This window comes from Oryzias melastigma, linkage group LG24, assembly GCF_002922805.2.
Source record: "Oryzias melastigma strain HK-1 linkage group LG24, ASM292280v2, whole genome shotgun sequence".
Classification (NCBI taxonomy): Eukaryota; Metazoa; Chordata; class Actinopteri; order Beloniformes; family Adrianichthyidae; genus Oryzias; species Oryzias melastigma.
Genome location: NC_050535.1, coordinates 6,541,185 through 6,562,215, shown reverse-complemented (window position 1 = coordinate 6,562,215; position 21,031 = coordinate 6,541,185). Strand labels below are relative to the sequence as shown.

At 41.3% G+C, this 21,031-nt stretch overlaps 1 protein-coding gene across 1 annotated transcript; it reads left to right on the top strand.

The window, feature by feature from the left end:
* Positions 1-1,888: 1,888 nt before the first annotated feature.
* Positions 1,889-21,024, top strand: LOC112157612 (sine oculis-binding protein homolog). The gene is made up of 7 exons (XM_024290444.2): positions 1,889-2,763; positions 6,931-7,060; positions 9,328-9,519; positions 10,671-10,822; positions 14,171-14,266; positions 14,378-16,288; positions 20,470-21,024. The coding sequence occupies exons 1-6, from the start codon at positions 2,671-2,673 to the stop codon at positions 16,277-16,279; spliced, it is 2,565 nt and encodes an 854-aa protein (XP_024146212.1). The 5' UTR covers positions 1,889-2,670; the 3' UTR covers positions 16,280-16,288; positions 20,470-21,024.
* Positions 21,025-21,031: the final 7 nt, after the last annotated feature.

Below are 21,031 nucleotides of genomic sequence, written 5' to 3'. Positions count from 1 at the left end.
ATTGTAATTATTTTTCCTCGTTTTGTTTCTTTAATGTTTTTAACTTTTTTACATGTTTTTTTTTTTTTTCTTTTCCACAAAAAACTGAATAATGAAGATTCCGACAAGTTGAACTCATAGCTGAGAGGACATCGCCCCCCTCTGGAGGAAACGACACAGTGTCATCTTCCAAATGTGCGCGTTTACAGTCATCTAAGTAATCGTACACAAAGTGGCCAATTTCCATGATTCGCTCCAGATGTTGAGAATTGTAACTCAACCTTCGCGGGCTGTCTCCAGCTCTGTCATTTGTGTACCTAAGTGGATTTTCGGATGAAATCCTGAGACGCTCGTTCACCCCGAAGAGGGACCTGTGGGGGAGTGGGATGGGGGGCGCGCGCTCCCTGCAGAGGCACCAGATGTGCGCTGCTAGGAGAGAGGGGCCTTTTGTGAGGCATCAGATAAGCTCTGTTCCCAAAGCCGGGCCGGATCAGGTGTCAGGTCTACGAGGGGGCGAACCCGAGCCCTGCACATGTGGATCGGGTTTCTGTTTACACGAGCTGGCTCTCTGGATCTGTCCGAGCGGAGCAGACTGGAGCCGTGTGGAAACGGGGAGGGAAGAGGCGGCTTCACCTGGAGACGCATCCATTTGATGATCGAAACTTTTAAAAGCATTTTTGATTGTGAACATGTGTGAAGGATTGTGTCTAACCTCCCATTTGGAGTAATGAAAGCGCGCGTTTCCATTAAGCTCTGTGGAAACGGACGCGTCTTCGTGCGTAAAAGCGCAATCCAAACCCGACTTCAGGTGTTATTGGTGCTGCGCGCGCGCACACAGCCTCCACACACCGCTGCTCATCAAACACATGCCATCGGAGAAAGTTTGGAACATTGTGCCTGTGGATCGTTTACCCCGCAGCGCTCTTTTCATCTCTTTATTTTAGGACAAGAGCGCGCGGACAGAGTTTGTACTGTGTACCCTCAGATAAAACACAGTCTTTGCATTCCTGATGAAATGTATCTGTTGAGATTTGGGAGGGGTGGGCGCCAGGTGTTGGGTTACATCAAATGAAAGGGCCCTCCCCGCAGAGAGAGCAGGATGAGGGCCGGCGTGAGGAGGACAACCCTTCACAATAAAAGCCGAGGAACACCTGATTGTTTCCATGTTTAAGTCAGATCGACATTAATGACCAACAAATATATGAGTTATAGTTTATGATCTACATCCAACCATCCAACCATCCGTCCATCTACTTATCATCCATCCATTCATCCATCCATCTATTCATCATCCATCCATCCGTCCATCCATCCATCCATCCATCCATCCATCCATCCATCCATCTATTTATCATCCATCCATGCATCCATCCATTGATCCATCCATCCATCATCCATCCATCCATCCATACATCCATCTATATATAATCCATCCATCGATCCATCCATCCATCCATCCATCCATCCATCCATCCATACATACATACATCCATATATCTATCATCCATCCATACATCCATCTATCCATCCATCCATCCATCCATCTGTCTATCATCCATCCATCCGTATGTCCGTCAGTCTGTCCATCCATCCATACATCCATCCATCCTTCCATCCATCTATCTATCACCCATCCATCCATCCATCCATCCATCCGTATGTCCGTCAGTCTGTCCATCGATCCATCCATCCATCCATGAATCCGTCCGTCCATCCATCAGTCTGTCCATCTGTCCGGATCCATCTGTCCATTTATCCATTCTCTGTTCATCCATCCATTCATCCATCTGTACGTTCTTCCATCCATCAGTCCCTCTCTTCATCCATCCATTTTTTCCATCCATCCATCCATCCATCCATGCTGTCAGCCATGACAAATGAAAGGATCAACAATACATATTTCTTAAAGTTTTATCATTATTACTGTTTTTATATCATTTTTAAATATTGATTTTGCTATTTTTGCAATGCTAATATAAGCTTTATTGATGATTTCTTATTTTTTGTCAATAATTATACTAATCTCAAACATTATGGAGGCGAGTGTTGTGCAAAGCTTTTTGCTGGAGGGGGCAAGAGCCCCCCATTGCTCCGCCCCTGGTTTTACATCAGGAAAAAAAATAACTAAACATAAAAACTTCTAAATAGCATTTGCAGAATTGGAAATAAAGCTCCACTATGACATAATTTTTAAAAATCCCTTCTACAGTCTCACTTATTTAGATAAAATGAGTCTTTTAAATTGTTTTAGACAAAATTACATTGTTTTATTCAAATATACAAGTAACGTTTCTCATATCAATTGTAAAATGTTGGCTGAAATCCTTTAACTAATTTTATTTTGTTTATTTCATAATAAAACCAGAACTTTTTAGCTCAATTGCTTGTTGTTACGATCATAAGGCTTTTATTTTGAAAAACTCCACCGGAACAGAGCTTTCAGCCGTGATTGTGAGCTTGACAGCGGTGAGGAAAGAGTGGGGATTGTTCAGCGGCGGAGTGTGCGGCGCGCAGACGGCACGCATGTTCGCCGGACTCGAATGGTGCGAAGCTCTGAATGACGGACTCGGACGTCCGGGAATGACAGCCGCTGTCACCGAGAGTGACAACCTCCACTCTCAGCGACTCCGTTAACTCTGCGCCAGCTGACGGTCTGCACTCATCCGTGCGGGATCCAGCCAGAGGGGGACTATGCCAGAGATGGAGAAGGGCAGACCCCCAGAAAATAAACGCAGCAGGAAACCAGCGCACCCCGTGAAGAGAGAGATCAACCAGGAGATGAAGGTGAGAGGCTCCTGGCGCGCCTTTTACGCAGCCGAGGCTTCTTTTTACGCACGCAGATTCTGGCTGCAGGGAGAGGCAGAAGCTGCGCACAAATCACTGCTGGCATTAATAAACAATCATTCTTAATAAATGTTGATGAATTATTTCATTAGAACCATTTAGGCTCTTAAAATGGAAAGTTTTGTTAGTTTTTACGCAAAACCTTTAGGGGGGAAAACTCAGAAAGTTTTCTTTTATTATTATAAAAGTTTTTAATTTTTATGACATTTTTACTTTTTATTAAATACATTTTCACTTTAAAAACAGGGGAAAAAAACTTTTTCTTCTACATGACGCCATGTAAGGCCAGCTGTGGCTGGACGCGCATTCTGTAACGTCCAGTGGAGATCCAGATGTGCGTCACTTCTTCCGTGCTCCCTGCGGTGCGCTCGCCTGCCGCACCACTGAAGGCTCATGAGAAAGAGAGAGGGGGGAGTGGGGGGGGGCATTTATTTTCCTTAAATAGCATGTTTCAGCTGGGAAGCCTCCAAAAGAACTGCCACACAATTCTGAAGAATGCAAACATGACATTAAAGGCGAGCTCCTGCTGAAAGACAAAACTGCTCACTTGTGACATGAGTGTCAGGAATCTCTCCAGTATTGAGTTAAAGGCCACCAACTGCTCCTTCAATAAGAAGTGAAATCACTGTAACAGACACAATTCCCTCCCACCATAATGAGCCTCTTGTATGGAAACTAATCCTCGGATTGTCTGCTTTGTTTGGGTTTGGACACCGGCTATTTGAGATGTTTGGCTTTGGTGGTGACGGATATTCAAGAATCCCTCAAGCCGGAGCGGAGAAATCTGAAAAGACAAGCCGTTTCTGTGGGGGGAAATTCTGGCCCTTCGTGAGAGAGGAAATGTGCTCTTTTTTTGTCTAAGTGGTTTGGATTGTAGCGTTTGATATCCAGGGGAGGTGTAGGGTTTCATCTTAACTAATTTTAATCAAAACACGTGAAACACTATCCGCCCTTGATGTAAGCCTGCCTGAGCTGAAACTTGGGGTCGGCCCCAGTTTGTTGCCTTTGGCTGCGAGTCTCTCTGTGGTTTGGGACATGGCTTGTCACTCTCATAAAGCAGATGTTTGTCCAAACTGCCAAAAAGAAACAAAAACAACATTGTTGGAGGTACGGGGTCTGGTGAGGGAACGCAGGAGTCCAGGACTCGGTCTTGGGAAGCAACTACGGCTGCCACCTCAAATCGACGACTAATCGACTATTGAAATAATCGACGACTAATTTAACAGTCGATTAGTCGTTACTTTATATTATATGGAGTCAGAGTGTAGTAAAGTTGAAAGTTATATTAGCATTATGCTAGCTTTTGGGGATATTTTGGCATTGATTACGTTTTTTAGCTAATATTTCAGCAATATGCTAGCAGTTTTGGCTAATTTAGGATTTGTTTTTCAGTTTTTAGGCGAATTTGGAGCTTAGCTAATGTTTGAGCTACATGCTAGCTATTTTTGCCTAATTTAGGCCTTTTTAGTTTTTAGGCTATTTTGGAGTTTAGCTAAAATTTCAGCTACATTTTAGTTTTTTTTGGCTAATTTAGGATTTTTTTTAGTTTTTTTAGGCTAACTTATAGCTTAGCAAACATTTCAGCTTCATGCTAGCTATTTTGTCTTATTTAGTTCTTAAGCTGTTTTTGAATTTAGCTAATATCTCAGCTGCATGCTAGCCATTTTGGCTAATTTAGGATTTTTCAGTTGTTTGGGCTAATTTAGAGCTTAGCAAATATGTCAGCTTCATGCTAGCTATTTTGTCTAATTTAGTTCTTAAGCTGTTTTTGAACTTAGCTAATATTTCAGCTATATGCTAGCTATTTTGGCTAATTTAGGATTTTTCAGTTGTTTAGGCTAGTTTAGAGTTTACCAAATATGTCAGCTTCATGCTAGCCATTTTGTCTAATTTAGTTCGTAAGCTGTTTTTGAACTTAGCTAATATTTCAGCTGGATGCTAGCTATTTTGGCTAATTTAAGATTTTTAAAAGATTTTTAGGTATTTTTTCAGTAGCTAATATTTTAGCTATTTGCTAGCTATTTTGGCTAATTTAGGCTTTTTTCAGTTGTTTAGGCTACTTTTGAGTAGCTAATATTTCAGCTACATGCTAGCTGTTTTGGCTAATTTAGGATTTTTCGGTTGTTTAGGCTAGTTTAGAGTTTACCAAATATGTCAGCTTCATGCTAGCCATTTTGTCTAATTTAGTTCGTAAGCTGTTTTTGAACTTAGCTAATATTTCAGCTGGATGCTAGCTATTTTGGCTAATTTAAGATTTTTAAAAGAGTTTTAGGTATTCTTTGAGTAGCTAATATTTCAGCTACATGCTAGGTGTTTTGGCTATTTTAGTCTTTTTTGTTTTTTAGGGTATTTTTTTAGTTTAGCTAATATTTTAGCTGCATACTAGCTATTTTGGCTAATTTAGGCTTTTTTTTGGTTTTTGTTTTTGAGCCATTATCGAGTAGCTAATATTTCAGTTGCGGAGCTGTTTCTGGCTAATTTAGGCTTTTTTTGTTTTCAGGCTATTTATAAGTTTAGCTAATATTTCATCTACATGCTAGCTGTTTTGGCTAACCTAGGCTTTTTTATTTTTTTAGGCTATTTCTGAGGTTTCAGGTACATGCTTGCTATTGTTGTTAACTTAGGCTTTTTTTAGGCTAATTTGGTATTTAACTAATATTTTAGCAGGCTATCGGCTTCAGCATTTTCAGCTCAATTTCAGCATCTTTAGCTATCGTCACCAACAGTTTCAGTGACCAAATTCAGCTAGCAGCATTCACACTAGAGTTATCACAGATAATGCTAGTGTGAATATATCTAGCTTTTAGTTAGTTTAAAGCTAATGATGGTTAAGAAGTTACATCCAGTTTGTGGATGACCTGATTAAAATAACCGTTTGTGGCAGCCCTAGTAGCAACTCAGAAAGTTGTCATGATGAATGTACAGTGCTTGAACTGCAGAATGAAATTACAAAGATTAGGTGGTTTCAAGTGCATGAAGTGATAAAGTGAGGCGCAAACGGAGAGGAGAAAGTCAGTCGAGAGGGCTGGTTCACTGATTTCTAGTTCAGTTGAGGTCCATCCCAGCATTGCCTCTGTAATACATCAGTTTCAACACCACATTCGGACCTACTCCCTCCACGTCAGACCCGAGTGCAGCTCCAGACACCGGATACCTAACTTTAATCATCGTTAGGCATATTTAGCTGGACATGATACCGCTGCTCACCCACACACACTTCCAGACACACACAGCAGCAAGTGAGCAAGCAAGGGAGAGATCCATTTCTTTGAGGCCCCGGTGCAGAGCAGAGGTCGGAGTGAGGAAAGCAGGGGAAAGAATGTGCAGTCAGTACTACAGCACTACAACGCCACCACAGCAGACTGGCTGTGCTGGAAAAGGGTGAAACCTGAGAAGCAGCGGTGTGTCGGGTGTCAGAGCTGGAAGGTGCTGCGATGGAGGGGAGGATGGGGAAGATAGGAGGTGGTGGAAGGGGAGGGACTGGGAACGTTGGAGAACGGGGGAAAGAGTGGTGGACATTAGGACAAGAAGAGGAGAGAGGAGTGGGGCATTTCCAAGAACCGTGGGACCCGGTGTGGTGTAGAGTGTCCCGCTCTGATTTCTGCCCGCTTCGGATCAGGTTTCCCCTCCAATCCGGTTCCACTAAAGCCACAGAGTGAGGTGGGTGGAGAAAGAGAGAGACCTTTGTGTGTGTGTTTTTCATCTGGTCATAATAATGATAATAATAAAAAAAAAGTGAGAGCACACAACCCATCTGTGCTCTTTTCCCTCACTTTTTCTCCCAATTAACTGAGATAAACAACAAAATGAATCAGTGATTTCACACTGGTGTTAGGTTTTAAACCTTTCCGTCTCAGATTTAGCTAGAGTAAACAGGTTGAACACATCATGGAAAAAGAGTCATACTGTACTCCACTGTGCCCCTATTCATTTCTCAAACTGGGGAAGAATCCCTCGCATTGATTCAGACTACGAAGGTCTGATTATGGTTAACACAGGATTAAAATGTTCCACTAAAATCCCAAAGATGCATGCTCACAAATTCCCCTCTGCAGGCCAGAGCGGCTTTACTCACATTTCATGTTTCTGTTTTTTATGCTATTGTAGACGTTTGCAGAAAGCACCATGAACGAGCTCCTGGGATGGTACGGATATGACAAGGTTGACCTGAGGGAGTCGGAGGCCAACGAGATCAGAAACTACAGAGAGCGGCGACAGCATGTGTCTGTGCTAAAAGGTGAGGGCAGGTGCCAGCAGGTCACTCGGGTTGGGCTTTTTCACAACTGGTTCTGTGAGTTTCAGGGCAGACGTGAAGTCACTGTATGATTTGCTAAACGTCTTCTCCTGTGACTGCAGCCTCTCGAGTTTCATTCATTCAGGTGTATCTGATGTTTGTGCAAAACTGATTATAGTATCATGTGAAATGTGTTTGTGTTATGAGTGCTGCTGCCACAAATGATTAACGGTCGACGAATCACCCATTATTTTCTCTGATTAGTCGACCAATCGGGTCGTGCACAAAGTGGATGTAAAACACACGTCATTAGCTTTTAACTAACTAAAAATTAGATATATCACATTAACTGCAATAATGCTAGAGTGAATGCTGACAGTTGAATTTTGCCACTGAAAATGCTGAAATAGATAGCTAAAAAAGCTGAAGCTGATAGTCAGCTGAAATATCAGTTAAATGCCAAATTAGCCTAAAAAACTGAAAAAGCATAAGTTAGCTAAAACAGCTAGCATGTAGCTGAAATGTTAGCAAAACTCGAAATTAGCCTAAAAAAATAAAAATAAAAGTTTAAATTATCCAAAATACCTAGTATGTTGCTGAAATATTAGCAAAACTCTAAAATAGCTTAAAAAAATGAAAAAGTCCTAAATTAGCCGAAACAGCTAGCATGTAGCTGGAATAATAGCTGAACCCCACAATAACTTAAAAAACTAACAAAAAGGCTACATTAGCTAAAACAGCTAGCATATAGCTGAAATATTAGCTAAACACCAAAATAGCCTTAAAAAAGGCTAGATTAGCCAAATCAGTTAGCATGTAGTTGGAATAATAGATAAACTCCATAATAACCTAAAAAAAACAAACAAAAAAGCTAAATTAGCTAAAACAGCTAGCATATAGCGGAAATATTTGCTTAACACCAAAATAGCTTTGAAAAATGCTAGATTAGCTAAAACAGCTAGCATGTAGCTGAAATATTAGTTAAACTCCAAATTAGCCTAAAAAACTAAAAATCCTAAAATAGCTGAAATAGCTAACATGCAGCTAAAATATTAGCTGAACTCCAAAACAGCCTTAAAAAAGGCTAGAAAACTAAAAAAAAATATTAAATTAACTAATACAGCTAGCATATAGCTAAAGTATTAGCTAAACACCAAAATAGCCTTTAAAAGGGGCTTGATTAGCCAAATCAATTAGCATGTAGCAGAAATAATAGCTAAACTCCAAAAAAAACTAAAATGCTAAAAAGTCCAAAATAGCTAAAACAGTTAGCATGTAGCTAAAATATAAGCTACACTCCAAAACAGCCTTAAAAAAGGCTAGATTATCCAAAACAGCTGGTATGTAGATGATATATTAGCTAAACTCCAAAACAGCCTTAAAAACTACAGAAAAATCTTAAATTAGCTAATACAGCTAGCATGTAGCTGAAATAGTAGCCAAACTCTAAATTATCCTAAAAACCAAAAAAGCCTAAATTACCCAAAATAGCTAGTATGTAGCTGAAATATTAGCAAACTCTAAAATAGCCTAAAAAACTGAAAAAGTCCCAAATTAGCTGAAACAGCTAGCATGTAGCTGGAATAATAGCTAAACTCCTTAATAACCTAAAAAAACAAACAAAAAAAGCTAAATTAGCTAAATCAGCTAGCATATAGCTGATATATTAGCTAAACTGCAAAACAGCCTTAAAAACTAAAAAAAATCTTAAATTGACTAATACAGCTAGCATATAACTGAAATATTAGCTAAACACCAAAATAGCCTTAAAAAAGGCTAGATTAGCCAACTCAATTAGCATGTAGCTGAAATAATAGCTAAACTTCAAAATTACCTAAAAAACTAAAAACTCCATAATAACTAAAACAGTTAGCATGTAGCTGATATATTACCTAAACTCCAAAATAGCCTTAAAAACTATGAAAAATCTTAAATTAGCTAATACAGCTAGCATGTAGCTGAAATATTAGCCAAACTCTAAATTAGCCTAAAAGCCAAAAAAATGCTAAATTAGCTAAAACAGCTAGCATGTTGCTGAAATATTAGCTAAGCTCCAAATTAGCCTAAAAACCTTATTAAATGCCAAAAAGCTAGCATAATGCCATTATAACTTTCAATTTTATTACACTCTAACTCCTTACAATATAAAGTAACGGCTAATCAACTATTAAATTAGTCGTCGGCTATTTAATAGTCGATTAGTCGACGTATCGTGGTAGCCCTAGTTATTAGATTATAAATAAAAGCAAAGATGTTGTGTTGTCTTTCAGAAAACTCGTTGCCAAAACCCAAAATACTGGACACCAAAATGAGTCACTCGGTCCTCGCCATGAAGAGCGGAGAGAGGGAATCTTCCAGTGTGCCTTCATCCTCACCCTCCTCATCTTCGACAAGCTCATCCCTGACCCCTAAAGAGCACAAGAGTGCCCCAGTTATTGTTCCCCTCATAAAACCATCAGCAGGTATGAGACTTCGTAGATAGGAATAAATGAAATGTCATATTTAAATATGAGAAATGTTTTATAATTATTGTATCTATGTGGGTGAAGATTATACGGTTACACAAGTTAATACATGTCTGAGAAATAATAATAAAAAAAAAAAATGGAAAGGCTGATGCCAAAGAGATCCTTTTACAGCCTCTTTTAATCAGCGGCTGTTTGCTGAACATTGTAGGAGTTGTAATCTGGTCAGTGCTCTGCTTTCACCAATATTTAATAGGAGTTACTAACTGACAAGGTCAACTTCCTTCATCGTTGTACAGTATTTCCCTTTGCTGGGTGGAGCATTAAGTGAAAAAAAGGACAGCAATTTTATTCTTGGATCCATTAAACAGAAAAACTCAGAGAGAAATACAAATTCTGACGACTGTCGTTTCCGGGATCTTTAAAGTCCCAGTCCAACTATATTTATATCTATTGTAAAATCATCTTTTATTTACGATTGTGCAGTTTGAGTTGTTGTAGGATTGTTAAATGACTCAATTTTGTATATTTCATTCAATTTTGTTGAATTAGGGGCAATTAGAGATCAAAGATTTTTGTAACAATGAGTGAGTGGCGGCCATCTTTAAAAATGGACGCCATTTTGGATTTGCATTCTTTTCTGAAAGAGGGGATCCTAAGGCAAATTTGGTGCTTGCACCACAAAATGTTCTGATAAAACAACCCATTGAGCTCTACATTGATATCCCAGCATTCCTTTTGTTTACACTCTCTCTCGCTAGCTTACCCTAAGCTAACATTAGCGTAGCAACAAAATTTGTAAAAATTGTGAGCAAAATCGGAGCTATATAGTTTTCCAGCTCAGACGAGGAAAATGAAGACGTTCATGGATCTACTTGTGCATTAGAATTGGCAAACGTTTGCTTTTTCGAGCCGCTGGTTTTCATCCATCGCAATTTGAATGAAGAAATACTCCAATAAAGAGTTTTAGTCTTTAATTCTTTTGTATATCTCCTCCATCGTGAGAAATATGCTAAAAGAACATATTAAATTGGGACTTAACAGGTAAAATACATAAAAATCAACACAATTAAGAAGAGCAACGACGCCACAAAGATAAAACGTAATTTCAGCTTTTATTGATATTCACAACCCTTTTTCTTTTGCAGTGGAGGACGTGCAGAATGTGCAGATCGTGTGTGTTTGGTGCCAGAAAGAAGGTGTGAAACGCTACTCGCTGTGCATGGGTTCAGAGCTGAAGAGCTTCTGCAGCGAGAAGTGTTTTGCCGCCTGCAGACGGGCCTACTTCAAGCGCAACAAGGTTAGTAAGGATGGCATCCACACACAAAATATGTTGTTTTTTTTTGCATTTTATTCCTGCTCACCTCTTGTTGATGAGATCATTTCAGCGCTGATGTCAGCAAGTTTAACATCTTCAAATTGGATAAACATACTCTCAAAGGACTTTTAAGGCATGGCATGTTTTGTAGTATTAATATTTATTTAGAGATAGAAATCCTAACCATTGAGTACAAATCTCAGTCAAAGCTGCAGAACCACTTTGGCAGCAACGCAGTGAAGTATCAGTTTCATGAAGATCTGTTATATTGTTATGATCCACTAATGTTTACTAACCAAATTTGCAGGCATTCTGTTTACACACAGTTAACTTTTAGCAAGAATTTAGGCAGGCTGACTTTAGGATGTTTTTCTTTTACTGACATTATTTCAAATATTTAGTTCTAGTGTTGGGACTCATCAGCTTGTTTGATGACAGAAATTCAGTAATATTTTATCTGTCAGGCGAGAGATTTTACATTTTATCGTTGAAAAACCCCAAATCATCATCCTTCCACCCCTGTGCTTCACTGTTTATAGGATACATAACCACAAAATTGACATTTTTAAAGTAAAAATTCAAGTTTTTACAATTGAACTGATAGTTTTGATTGAACTTGCTAATAATCCGCCCCAGATAAGATTTTTTTTCTCTGTAAATATTTTTTATTTTTATTTTAAAACTATCTTTTAGTATATAGCAATGATTTCTGAAATAATGTCATGTTTTCTTGGGTTATTGGCATATACAGACTTTTTTTTCAAACAATCTTTATTTGTGTTGCTAAAATATAAATAACTGATCAGGAATTAAGTATCTTATAATGATAATTAATCTAAAAATTCAGAAAAAAAATTAAGGAAAGCACAATGGAGGTGAGATTGTATAAGTTCGTTTCCTTCCAGTGCTTTTCAAGCAATTATTAAAACTTCATTTGACAAACTTTATATTTATTGGTTTCACTGTGATTTACTGCATATATATGGAAGCTAATAGGTCTATTTATGACTAATAGTAATTATATTTGCATTATTTACATGTGGATATTTGCGTATGCATTTATACTTTTAACACTACTTCTTTCTGTTTTTACGATATAGTCAACAGTCCATGTATACATGTACCGACACCTGAGGGGGTCAGTTTAAACCCCCGGTGGGTCACAGAGAGCCGGGCATCAGGTGGTTTCTGGCAGGAATCAAAACCTACAGAACCAGATACCCCCCTGATCTTTGTGAGGTCATAAGTGATGGATCATTTACAGGAATTTAAAAAGGGGGGATCTCGAAGAACGCCATTCCTAGGTAGTAGGGAGGAACAAGTTTAAAAGTGGAAGGAGGTTAAATCGTTGCAACGGATACGTTAACTCAGAACCATTATGCAGATCTTCTCTAATGGAAAAGAGAGCTGCAACATTTCTGATGTTTCAGCTTCATTGATGGGCCTTTATATGTGAGGAATGACGAGCGTTGTTTATGCTTGTTTGTTCACCAGCAGGAGTGGAAAAAGGATCATGAAGTGATCACACATGACAAAAACTCCAGTTTTTCATGGGTGAAGAGGAAAGCAGTTGTGTTTGCTTGTTGCTGCTTGTCGGAGAGGAAGGCCATGAGGCCTGGGGCGAGGTGTCCACTTTCAGTGCATACCTTACCTTCAGCTGCCTCATGTTTCGTAACTCAACACGGCTCGTTGGGTCACAGAGATGGGGGAGCACGAAGACCCACGGCAGATCACTTTACATGAATCACAAGGAATTTCCAATATTAATATTGGCAGGACCATCAAGAACACAACAATACATCAGTTTGTTTGCCCCCTACTGTGCAACGTTTTCCCTCATTGTTTTATTAAATTTCACTCTCTGTTGTTAAGTTACAGTTCAACTGGTAATTTCATTGCTGGAAGTTTAAAAATTGGTTTCAGAGACTGCAGAATGAATCCAGATTGGCTGCATTCAATGTGCCAGACCAACAGACTCTCACTCCCAACTCGTCACATATCACAGGTCCCCAATCTCTGGGCCATGAATCGTAACCGGTCCAGTACCGGGACAGGGAGCGCACCGGTAACCCAGTACCGGTCCAACTAACCCTAACCGGTTCTGGTTTGCGCCCGGTACAGCATCTAGTACCAGTTTGGTACTACATCCGATACCACATCCAGAGCCGGGTAAAGGTTAAGGTACTAGTACTGGTTTTGGGTACCAGTACTGGGGGCGGTACCGGATGTGGTACCGGACCTAAACTGGTAACAGATGCGGTACCGGGCGCAAACTGGGCCCAGGCGTGGTACCGGATGCAAACCGGAACCGGTTAGGGTTAAGGTACCGGTACTGGGTTAGGGCACCGGTGAGCTCTGGATTCTGGTACTGGACCGGTTACAATTAGTGGCCCAGAGATGGGGGACCTGTAATATGTGAGTCTCCAGAGCCAGGTAAAGGTTAAGGTACTAGTACCGGGTTTGGGTACCATTACTGGACGCGGTACCGGATGTGGTGCCGGACCCAAACTGGTACCAGATGCGGTACTGGGTGCAAACTGAGCCCAGAGGTGGTGCCGGATGCAAACTGGAACCGGTTAGGGTTAGGGTACTGGTACTGGATCAAGGCACCGGTGTGCTCTTCGTCCCAGTACTGGGTTGGTTACGATTTGTGGCCCAAACATTGGGGACCTGTGACATGTGAACCTCCAGAGTTGGGCAGAGGTTAAGGTACTAGTACCAGGTTTGGGTACCAGTACTGGACGCGGTACCGAATGTGATACCAGACCCAAACTGGTACCAGATGCGGTACCAGACGCAAACCAGGACCGGTTAGGGTTAGGGTACCGGTATTAGGTGCGCTCTGCGTCCCAGTACTGGCCCAGAGATCAGGGACCTGCCATATGTGAGGAGTGACCCCGTCCAGAGCCAGGTGACGGTTAAGGTACTAGTACCGGGTTTGGGTACCGGTACTGGATGCGTTCCGAGGACATGTCCACATCCAGTACCAAATCCAGTACTGCGTCCGGGCCCAGTTTGCGCCCTGTACTGCATCTGGTACCCCGTCTGGTACTGCATCCGTTACCACTTCCGGTGCTTGGTTAGGATTAATATACTGGGTTTGAGTACCACAAATGGACACATCTCAAGAACATGTGCGCATGTGGTGCCGATTTCCAAAGGTTGTGGACTCTTGAATTTACAAACAGCCAGCACGTCAAAAACGAAGAGTTGGGGACACCCAAAATGTCAAAAAGTGACACGGAGGGGTCCTTAACCAAACGTCAGTATGTGACCACTTGTGGATGAGAATGCGTTGGCCTGACAGTGTTGTGTCTATTCTTCTCTCAGGCCAGAGACGAAGACCTCCACAGTGACAGATCACCTCAGCACACTCATCCAGAAGACTCGCCCAGACTTGTGCTCAAGATAAACAGCAGTGTCAGAGTAAGAGGACTTCATTAATCTGTTTTTCATCGTTTAACAATCCTTGTTTGTTTCAGTATAGTTTTGCAAATGTCTCCTGACCGAATGCAATACTTCATTGACCCCCCACAGTCTGTCTCTCCTGTGCCACAGGTGTGCGATTGGTGCAAGCACGTCCGTCACACTAAAGAATACCTGGACTTCGGATCTGGTGAAGAACGACTTCAGTTCTGCAGTACCAAGTGCTTGAACCAATACAAGATGGATGTTTTCTACAGAGAAGCTCGTGCAGCTCTCAACAGCACCACGTCAAGTCCCAGCAGACCCAGTCAGGACAGAAGGCTGGACGGCGGTGTTGCTGGGCAAAAGCTGCTCACTCCTGAGTCCTGGAACAGCAACAACAGCACAGGAGAAGCACGCAACATAAGCCTGTCACCTAAAGGACCAGCGCCAATCCACGGATCTGTAGAATCCACAAGTATCCCCCTCTCAGACGAATCGTCTTTCTCTTCCAAAGTTCCAGTCTCAGGACTGAGGACCTTAGAGAGATCGATCCAGCCACCTCCACCTCTTCCCCCTCTAGAGGTGTCACCCCACCCTCCTCCCCTCCCTCCACTACCACCCCCTCGCCCACATCTGGATCAAAAACCAGTACCTCAAATCCCCATCCCCTTCATCAGACCTCCTCTTCATGCTCAGGGCCTGAAAAGCCCTCTTGCCAATCATCCTAGACACCCAGCTCCCCCTTCAAGCCCTATTCACAGACCTCCACATTCGCCACACCTGCAGCCACCAACTTCAGCGTCCATGAATCCACCTGGGCTGATGCCTCCTTTCCCAGGAGCCTACTTCCCCGGATTGCATTCCCCTCCCATGAATATGATGCCAAGAGGTCCTGTTCCAATCCCCCCAATGATGAACTTTGGTATTCCTTCTTTTAGTCCTCTTTTGCCCCAACCCACTGTCTTGGTGCCTTATCCTATCATTGTTCCCTTACCTGTCCCCATACCAATTCCTATCCCCATTCCAGTCCCTTCCAAAGCAGCTGTAGAAACTCCATGTCACAGTGGAGTCATACAACCAGTGCCAGAGGGGGTGGATAGGAGCAGATCTAGGACTACCAGGGTGTCATCTCCAGGGATTTCTGAAAGGGAAAGCAGATTGCTAACCGAGAAAATGGACGGAACCACCTCACCAAATGAGCCCAACCTAAGGGACGCAGACTGGGTTAAATCTGAGAGGCCATTTCTGTCCCCAGCATCCACACCGCAAAGTGGAGCATCCTCCCCCAGAACACAGTACAATGAATCCCCCTGCCATGTAGCTGGTTCAGATGGACTGCCAGACTCTAAGCAGCATCACACAGTACGGCAGGTCATTCAAAGGGTTCTCCAGGGGAAGCCAGAACCTAGTGTGAATGGAATGGTGGACTTGTCTGGGTCAGAGGACTCAGCAGGTAAAAGATCTGGTCTTATCCGAGCCACCCACCCTCTACAGGTGTCACCAATACAGGATGCTGTCTGCCAGGAATACGACTCCCAAAGTTCACCCTCTCAAGCTCCACCCAGTCCCACAGGAACCAGCAATTCATACGATGCCAACTCTTCTGCTCTGACATCTCAGGACCATGGTAAGAATGGGGTGTCCTCCTCATCCGTGCCTCCCAGTATGGATTCTTCCCTGCCCCAGAGACTACCAGCATCACCCCAGGACCCTTCACTTAGTGAACTGGAGGCTATCAAAGAGAACAAGTGCTCTGTTGTTAGCCCAGTGCGGATCGAAGGTCCCGCCAATCAGTTAGAAGGGCCAGTAACAGTAGTTGGGGATGTTGGAGAAGATGCTCGTGTTCCCGATGAAGACCACGCCTACGCCCTGCCCACAGCGCCAAAGACAGGTGTGACCACTACCCCTCTGCTCTTGCCCAAACTCAGGGACAAGGGTAGCCTGAGGAGTCCTACTAATATTCCCAGCGCTGGGGACATGGAGCCAGCTTTAAAGAGGCGATGCCTACGAATCCGAGATCAGAATAAGTAGAGAATAGAGGTGAGACATTCTTTTTATATTGTTTGACAGAATGTATGAAACTAAAGCTGCAGAGACGCATTTCAACTCACGCAGCAACGTTCATTGATTCATTTAAACAGAATCATCAAATGCAGATTAAGTGAGGTTGAAAAAAATGCACGCAGAGGCTGAGCCTAATCACAGATCTCACAGCGTGAGCATGGTCACTAAACAGCATGGCGCCAAACAGAGAGAATCCCAGTAACCTGGCACTCCTCGCTCCTCTAAAGTTACAGCAGGGGAAGGAGGTGGAGGACACAAGCACTGAGTGTCACTTTGAAAGGCAATCACTTCACCCCAGCCTGACAACTGCAATGCTTTGTTTGCATTAGGTCTGCCATGATTAGTCGACGACTAATCAACTGTTAAAATAGTCGACCACTAATTTCATAGTTGATTAATCGTTACTTTATATTATATAGAGTCAGAGTGTATTAAAGTTGAAAGTTATAATCACATTCTGCTAGTTTTTTTTTGGCTGTTTTGGCATTTATTAATGTTTTTTAGGCTATTTGAGTTTAGCTACATGCTAGTTGTTTTGGCTAATTTAGGACTTTTACATTTTTTAAGGCTAATTTTTCGTTTAGCTAATATTTCAGCTGCATGTTAGCTATTTTGGCTTATTTTGGCTTAATTTAAGCTATTTTGAAGGTTAGCTAATGTGTCAACTACATGCTAGCAGTTTTGGCTAATTTAGATTTTTTTTCAGTTTTTTTAGCTAATTTTTTGTTTAGCTAATATTTCAGCTTCATGTTAGCTATTTTGGCTTATTTTGGCTTTTTTGTTTTTTGTTTTTATTTTGGAGTTTAACTAACATTTCAGTTGCATGCTAGCTGTTTTGGCTAATTTAGGCCCTTTTTTAAGTATTTAAGGATGATTTGGCATGTAGCTAATATCTTAGCAACATGCTAGCTGTTTTGGCTAATTTAGGCCCTTTTCTTAAGTATTTGAGGATGATTTAGCATGTAGCTAATATCTTATCTACATGCTAGCTGTTTTGCCTAACTTTTTTTTTCATTTTTTCAGGCAAATTTGGCATTTAACTAATATTTTAGCTAGTTATTAGCTTCAGTGTTTTCAGCTATTAGCTTCAGCGATTTGAACATTTTTAGCTATCAATTTCAGCATTCTTGGCTATTAGCTTCAGCGATTTCAACGTTTTAAGCTATCAATTTCAGCATCTTTGGCTATTAGCACTAGCATCTTCAACTTACATCATTCAGACTAACATTAGCGCAGGTAATGCTATATATCTAGTTTTTAGATCTTTTAAAGCTAATGATGTGTGTTTTACATCCACTTTGTGCATGACCCGATTAGTCAACTAATCGGAAAAAATAATTGGTGATTAGTCGACTCTTAAAGTAATCATTTGTGGCAGCACTAGTTTGCATAGTGGTCTGTTTTATAGGCAACGATTTGGAAAAAACACTTTTCTGTTTCAGAAATTTGAAAGAGTATTAAAAATACACACACAGAGAAGTTTGACATAGATTTCAAAAGTTAGGACAAGTGATTCACAGCACAGATCTCTATATTATTGGGCTGTCAGATAAAAGGAAAGCCCTCTGTTTTCCACCAAAAAAGCAATAAGGACATCTTTCTGAGGTCGCAGTACAGACAGGCAGACTGCAAGGCGCTGAGAATATGAGAGGCACCCTCAGCAGTGACGGAGCTCTGGGGCTTCATTAGAAAACACTGAGGCCGAATCATAGCGATCCGATTACACGTGTCACAACGACACCCTGTTCTGGCTTTGGCTCGTCTCACCCCTTGTATAAGTTTGCACTCTCTTCTCCTTTTTCAGCGCTTTTCCTTTTCTTCACTCTCCTCTGCTGCCAACCAGATGTTGTTGTTAGAATAAGGGAAGCCTCCTCACTTTGGCCCAATCACAAAACCTCCCGGTTTCTGGTTTAGCACACACCAGTCATTCCCGCCCGCTGATATCTCACCATAACAAGATCGTGTTTCAGTTTTGCTGTACGGCTGAGATTAATCTGCTGATATTACGGAGAGGGTTCCGATTTCAGGTGGCCTGCTTTCCTTCCCCATATTCTTCTCCGTGCCTCCAAATGCGAGGAGTCATGTTCAAAATCATGCCTAACTGTAACGGCTGCAGAGGGACATGCTAAGTAGAACCTTTATCTTGTACTCCAGATGTTTGGTTTCAAGCACAACAAGATTTTCTTACACTTTAATGAGTTCTCCTTTTGCTCTTCATCATTTGTTGAGGTTTCATTCATTGCCTTAGTAACCAATACATATGAAATCACAGCATGCTGCTTGTGCCGTGCAGAGGGATTTATGGCCTTGCGTTGTGTGTAATGGGATCTGCCTGCCGTATGTGAATGACTTTAGCTTGCCACCTCTGTGCTCTGAGACCAGCACTGCTGTCCTGCATGCTCTATTGTCCTTGTTGCAAGAAAAGTTCCCACTTCGACAGAGTCAGCAGCCAACTAGTGGGTTTCACCTCAGGAAACTGATTTTTTTTTTTATTTTTTTACATCTCTGTTTTCCTTGCCTTTATTTGGGATACTTTATAGCCCCATGTAACCTGACTCCACCACTTGGGTATTTGCTGAGGGCTTAAAACTACAGCGCAATGGGAAGAACCATGATTTGGACCTTCGAGTGAAGCGACTGAATCAAAGTGAAAGAAGGAAAAGCCAGATGTTCAAAGTTCGGTCTAGCTCAACTGTTATCTAAAGCAGGAGTCCCCCAACTTTTAATTTTGAGGGCAACATAACTGTTTTCTTCTCTGATGTGGGACAGGGGTCGCTTTGTAGGCTAACAGAAGAGTGCAGCAATTAAAGCTTAAACGTAAACACTTATGATTTTCCAGAAAGCCACACATATAAAATAATTAATTTCTGCAATCTTCATAGAAAAAAATTATACCAGAACATTTTTAAGCATTGCCTGCGCTAATGCTAGTGTGAATTCTGTAATGTGGCCGCTGAAGATGCTAGTAATAATAGCCGAAGATGCTGAAATGATAACTGAAAACGCTGAAATGATTAGCTGAAAACGCTGAAGGTGATAACTAGTTAAGTATTAGCAAAATGCCAAAGTAGCCTAAAAAGCTGAGAAAATTCTAAATTAGCGAAAACAGTTAGCAAGTAGCTAAACTCCAAAATAGCCTAAAAAAATTGAGAGAAGGCCAAAATTTGCCAAAACAGCTAGCATATAGCTGAAATATTAGCTAAATGCTAAATTAGCCAAAAAAAACGGGTAAAATGTCTAATTTAGCCAAAACAGCTAGCATAAGGCTAAATATTTAGCTAACCTCCAAATTAGCCAAAAAATAAATAAAAAGAAAAAAGCTTAAATTAGCCAAAACAGCTAGCATGTAGCTGAAGTATTAGCTAAATCCCAAGTTAGCCAAACAAAAAAAAAAACCTGGTAAAATGTCTAATTTAGCCAAAACAGCTAGCATGAGGCTAAATATTTAGCTAAACTCCAAATTAGCCTAAAAAAACAGAAAAAAAGCTTAATTTAGAAAAAACAGCTAGCACGAAGCTAGAATATTAGCTAAGCTCCAAATTAGCGTAAAAACTGAAAAAATACGTAATTAGCCAAAACAGTTAGCATGTAGCTAAAATATTAGATAAACTCCAAGTTAGCCTAAAAAACTGGAAAAGAAGCCTAAATTAGCCAAAACAGCTTGTGGCTAAAGTATTAGCTTAGCTCCAAAACAACCTAGAAATCCCTAGTTACTGCCAAAAAAGTTGAAAAATGCTAGCATAAAAAGATAGTTGAAGGAGCTCAAGAGTTATAGACTTACAATAAAAGGTAAGGAAGAATAATAATAATAATTAATAAATAAATAAAAAGTGGATCACTATTAAAATCAATAAATATTCGATCCTCTTCTGTCATAGTTCAGACTGCAGAACGGTTAAATAAAAACTCACGTTCTATGCGGTTCCAGCATTTTTGATAGTGTGTGGGGGCCAAATGAGGAGGCGGGTCTGATCTGGCCCAAGGGCCGTAGTTTGGGGACCCCTGGTCTAAAGTGATGATTTAATACCTTTTTATTTTGTTTATGCAGAGCAGTTGGAATTCAATTTTCCAGATACATGATATAAGATATGACGGAAATGACTCTCTTTTTATTTTTTCTCCCTCTCTGTTTTTTGACCCTCTCATCAAATGAACAGACTCCCTGTTTTAAACCCCTTTGGCAGTGCCAGAATCAGTGCCGCGCCCTCTTGTGGACAACACCAGTATGACCCGTCCCCTCCAGAGTGTTGCTCTGCCTGTAGACCAGCAGGGTGCCAACCCAGGAAGCAGTCCAGATGGCCAAATCATCACAGCATCAGAGATGAACACACACTTTGTCCTGGACCAAAGAGCATCAAGCGTGTGTTCAGAAGGGGAGACTCAGATTCTCCTCTTCTTCGGTGACATTGCCCTAAAGTTAATATGCGTGCACAACTGCACAGATGCGCTCCTCTTCCTCCTCCTCCTCCTCCTCGTCCGTCTCTCGTTGCTCCACACAGCAGACGAGTCTCTGATCAGCCTTGTGTGGTCTTCTCATTTGGAGCCTGAACATGATCTCTTTCCAGGGGAAACGGTTTGTTTTCTCTGCCCAGCTTGCACAAAGAGCCACATTGTTCCCCTTTCCCATATCCCACGGTGACTCCCCACTTCAGGTTTTGGGTTACCTGGCCGATGGGGGCTCAGGCTTCAGGAGTTTTTTTTTTTTTTTTTTTTTTTTTT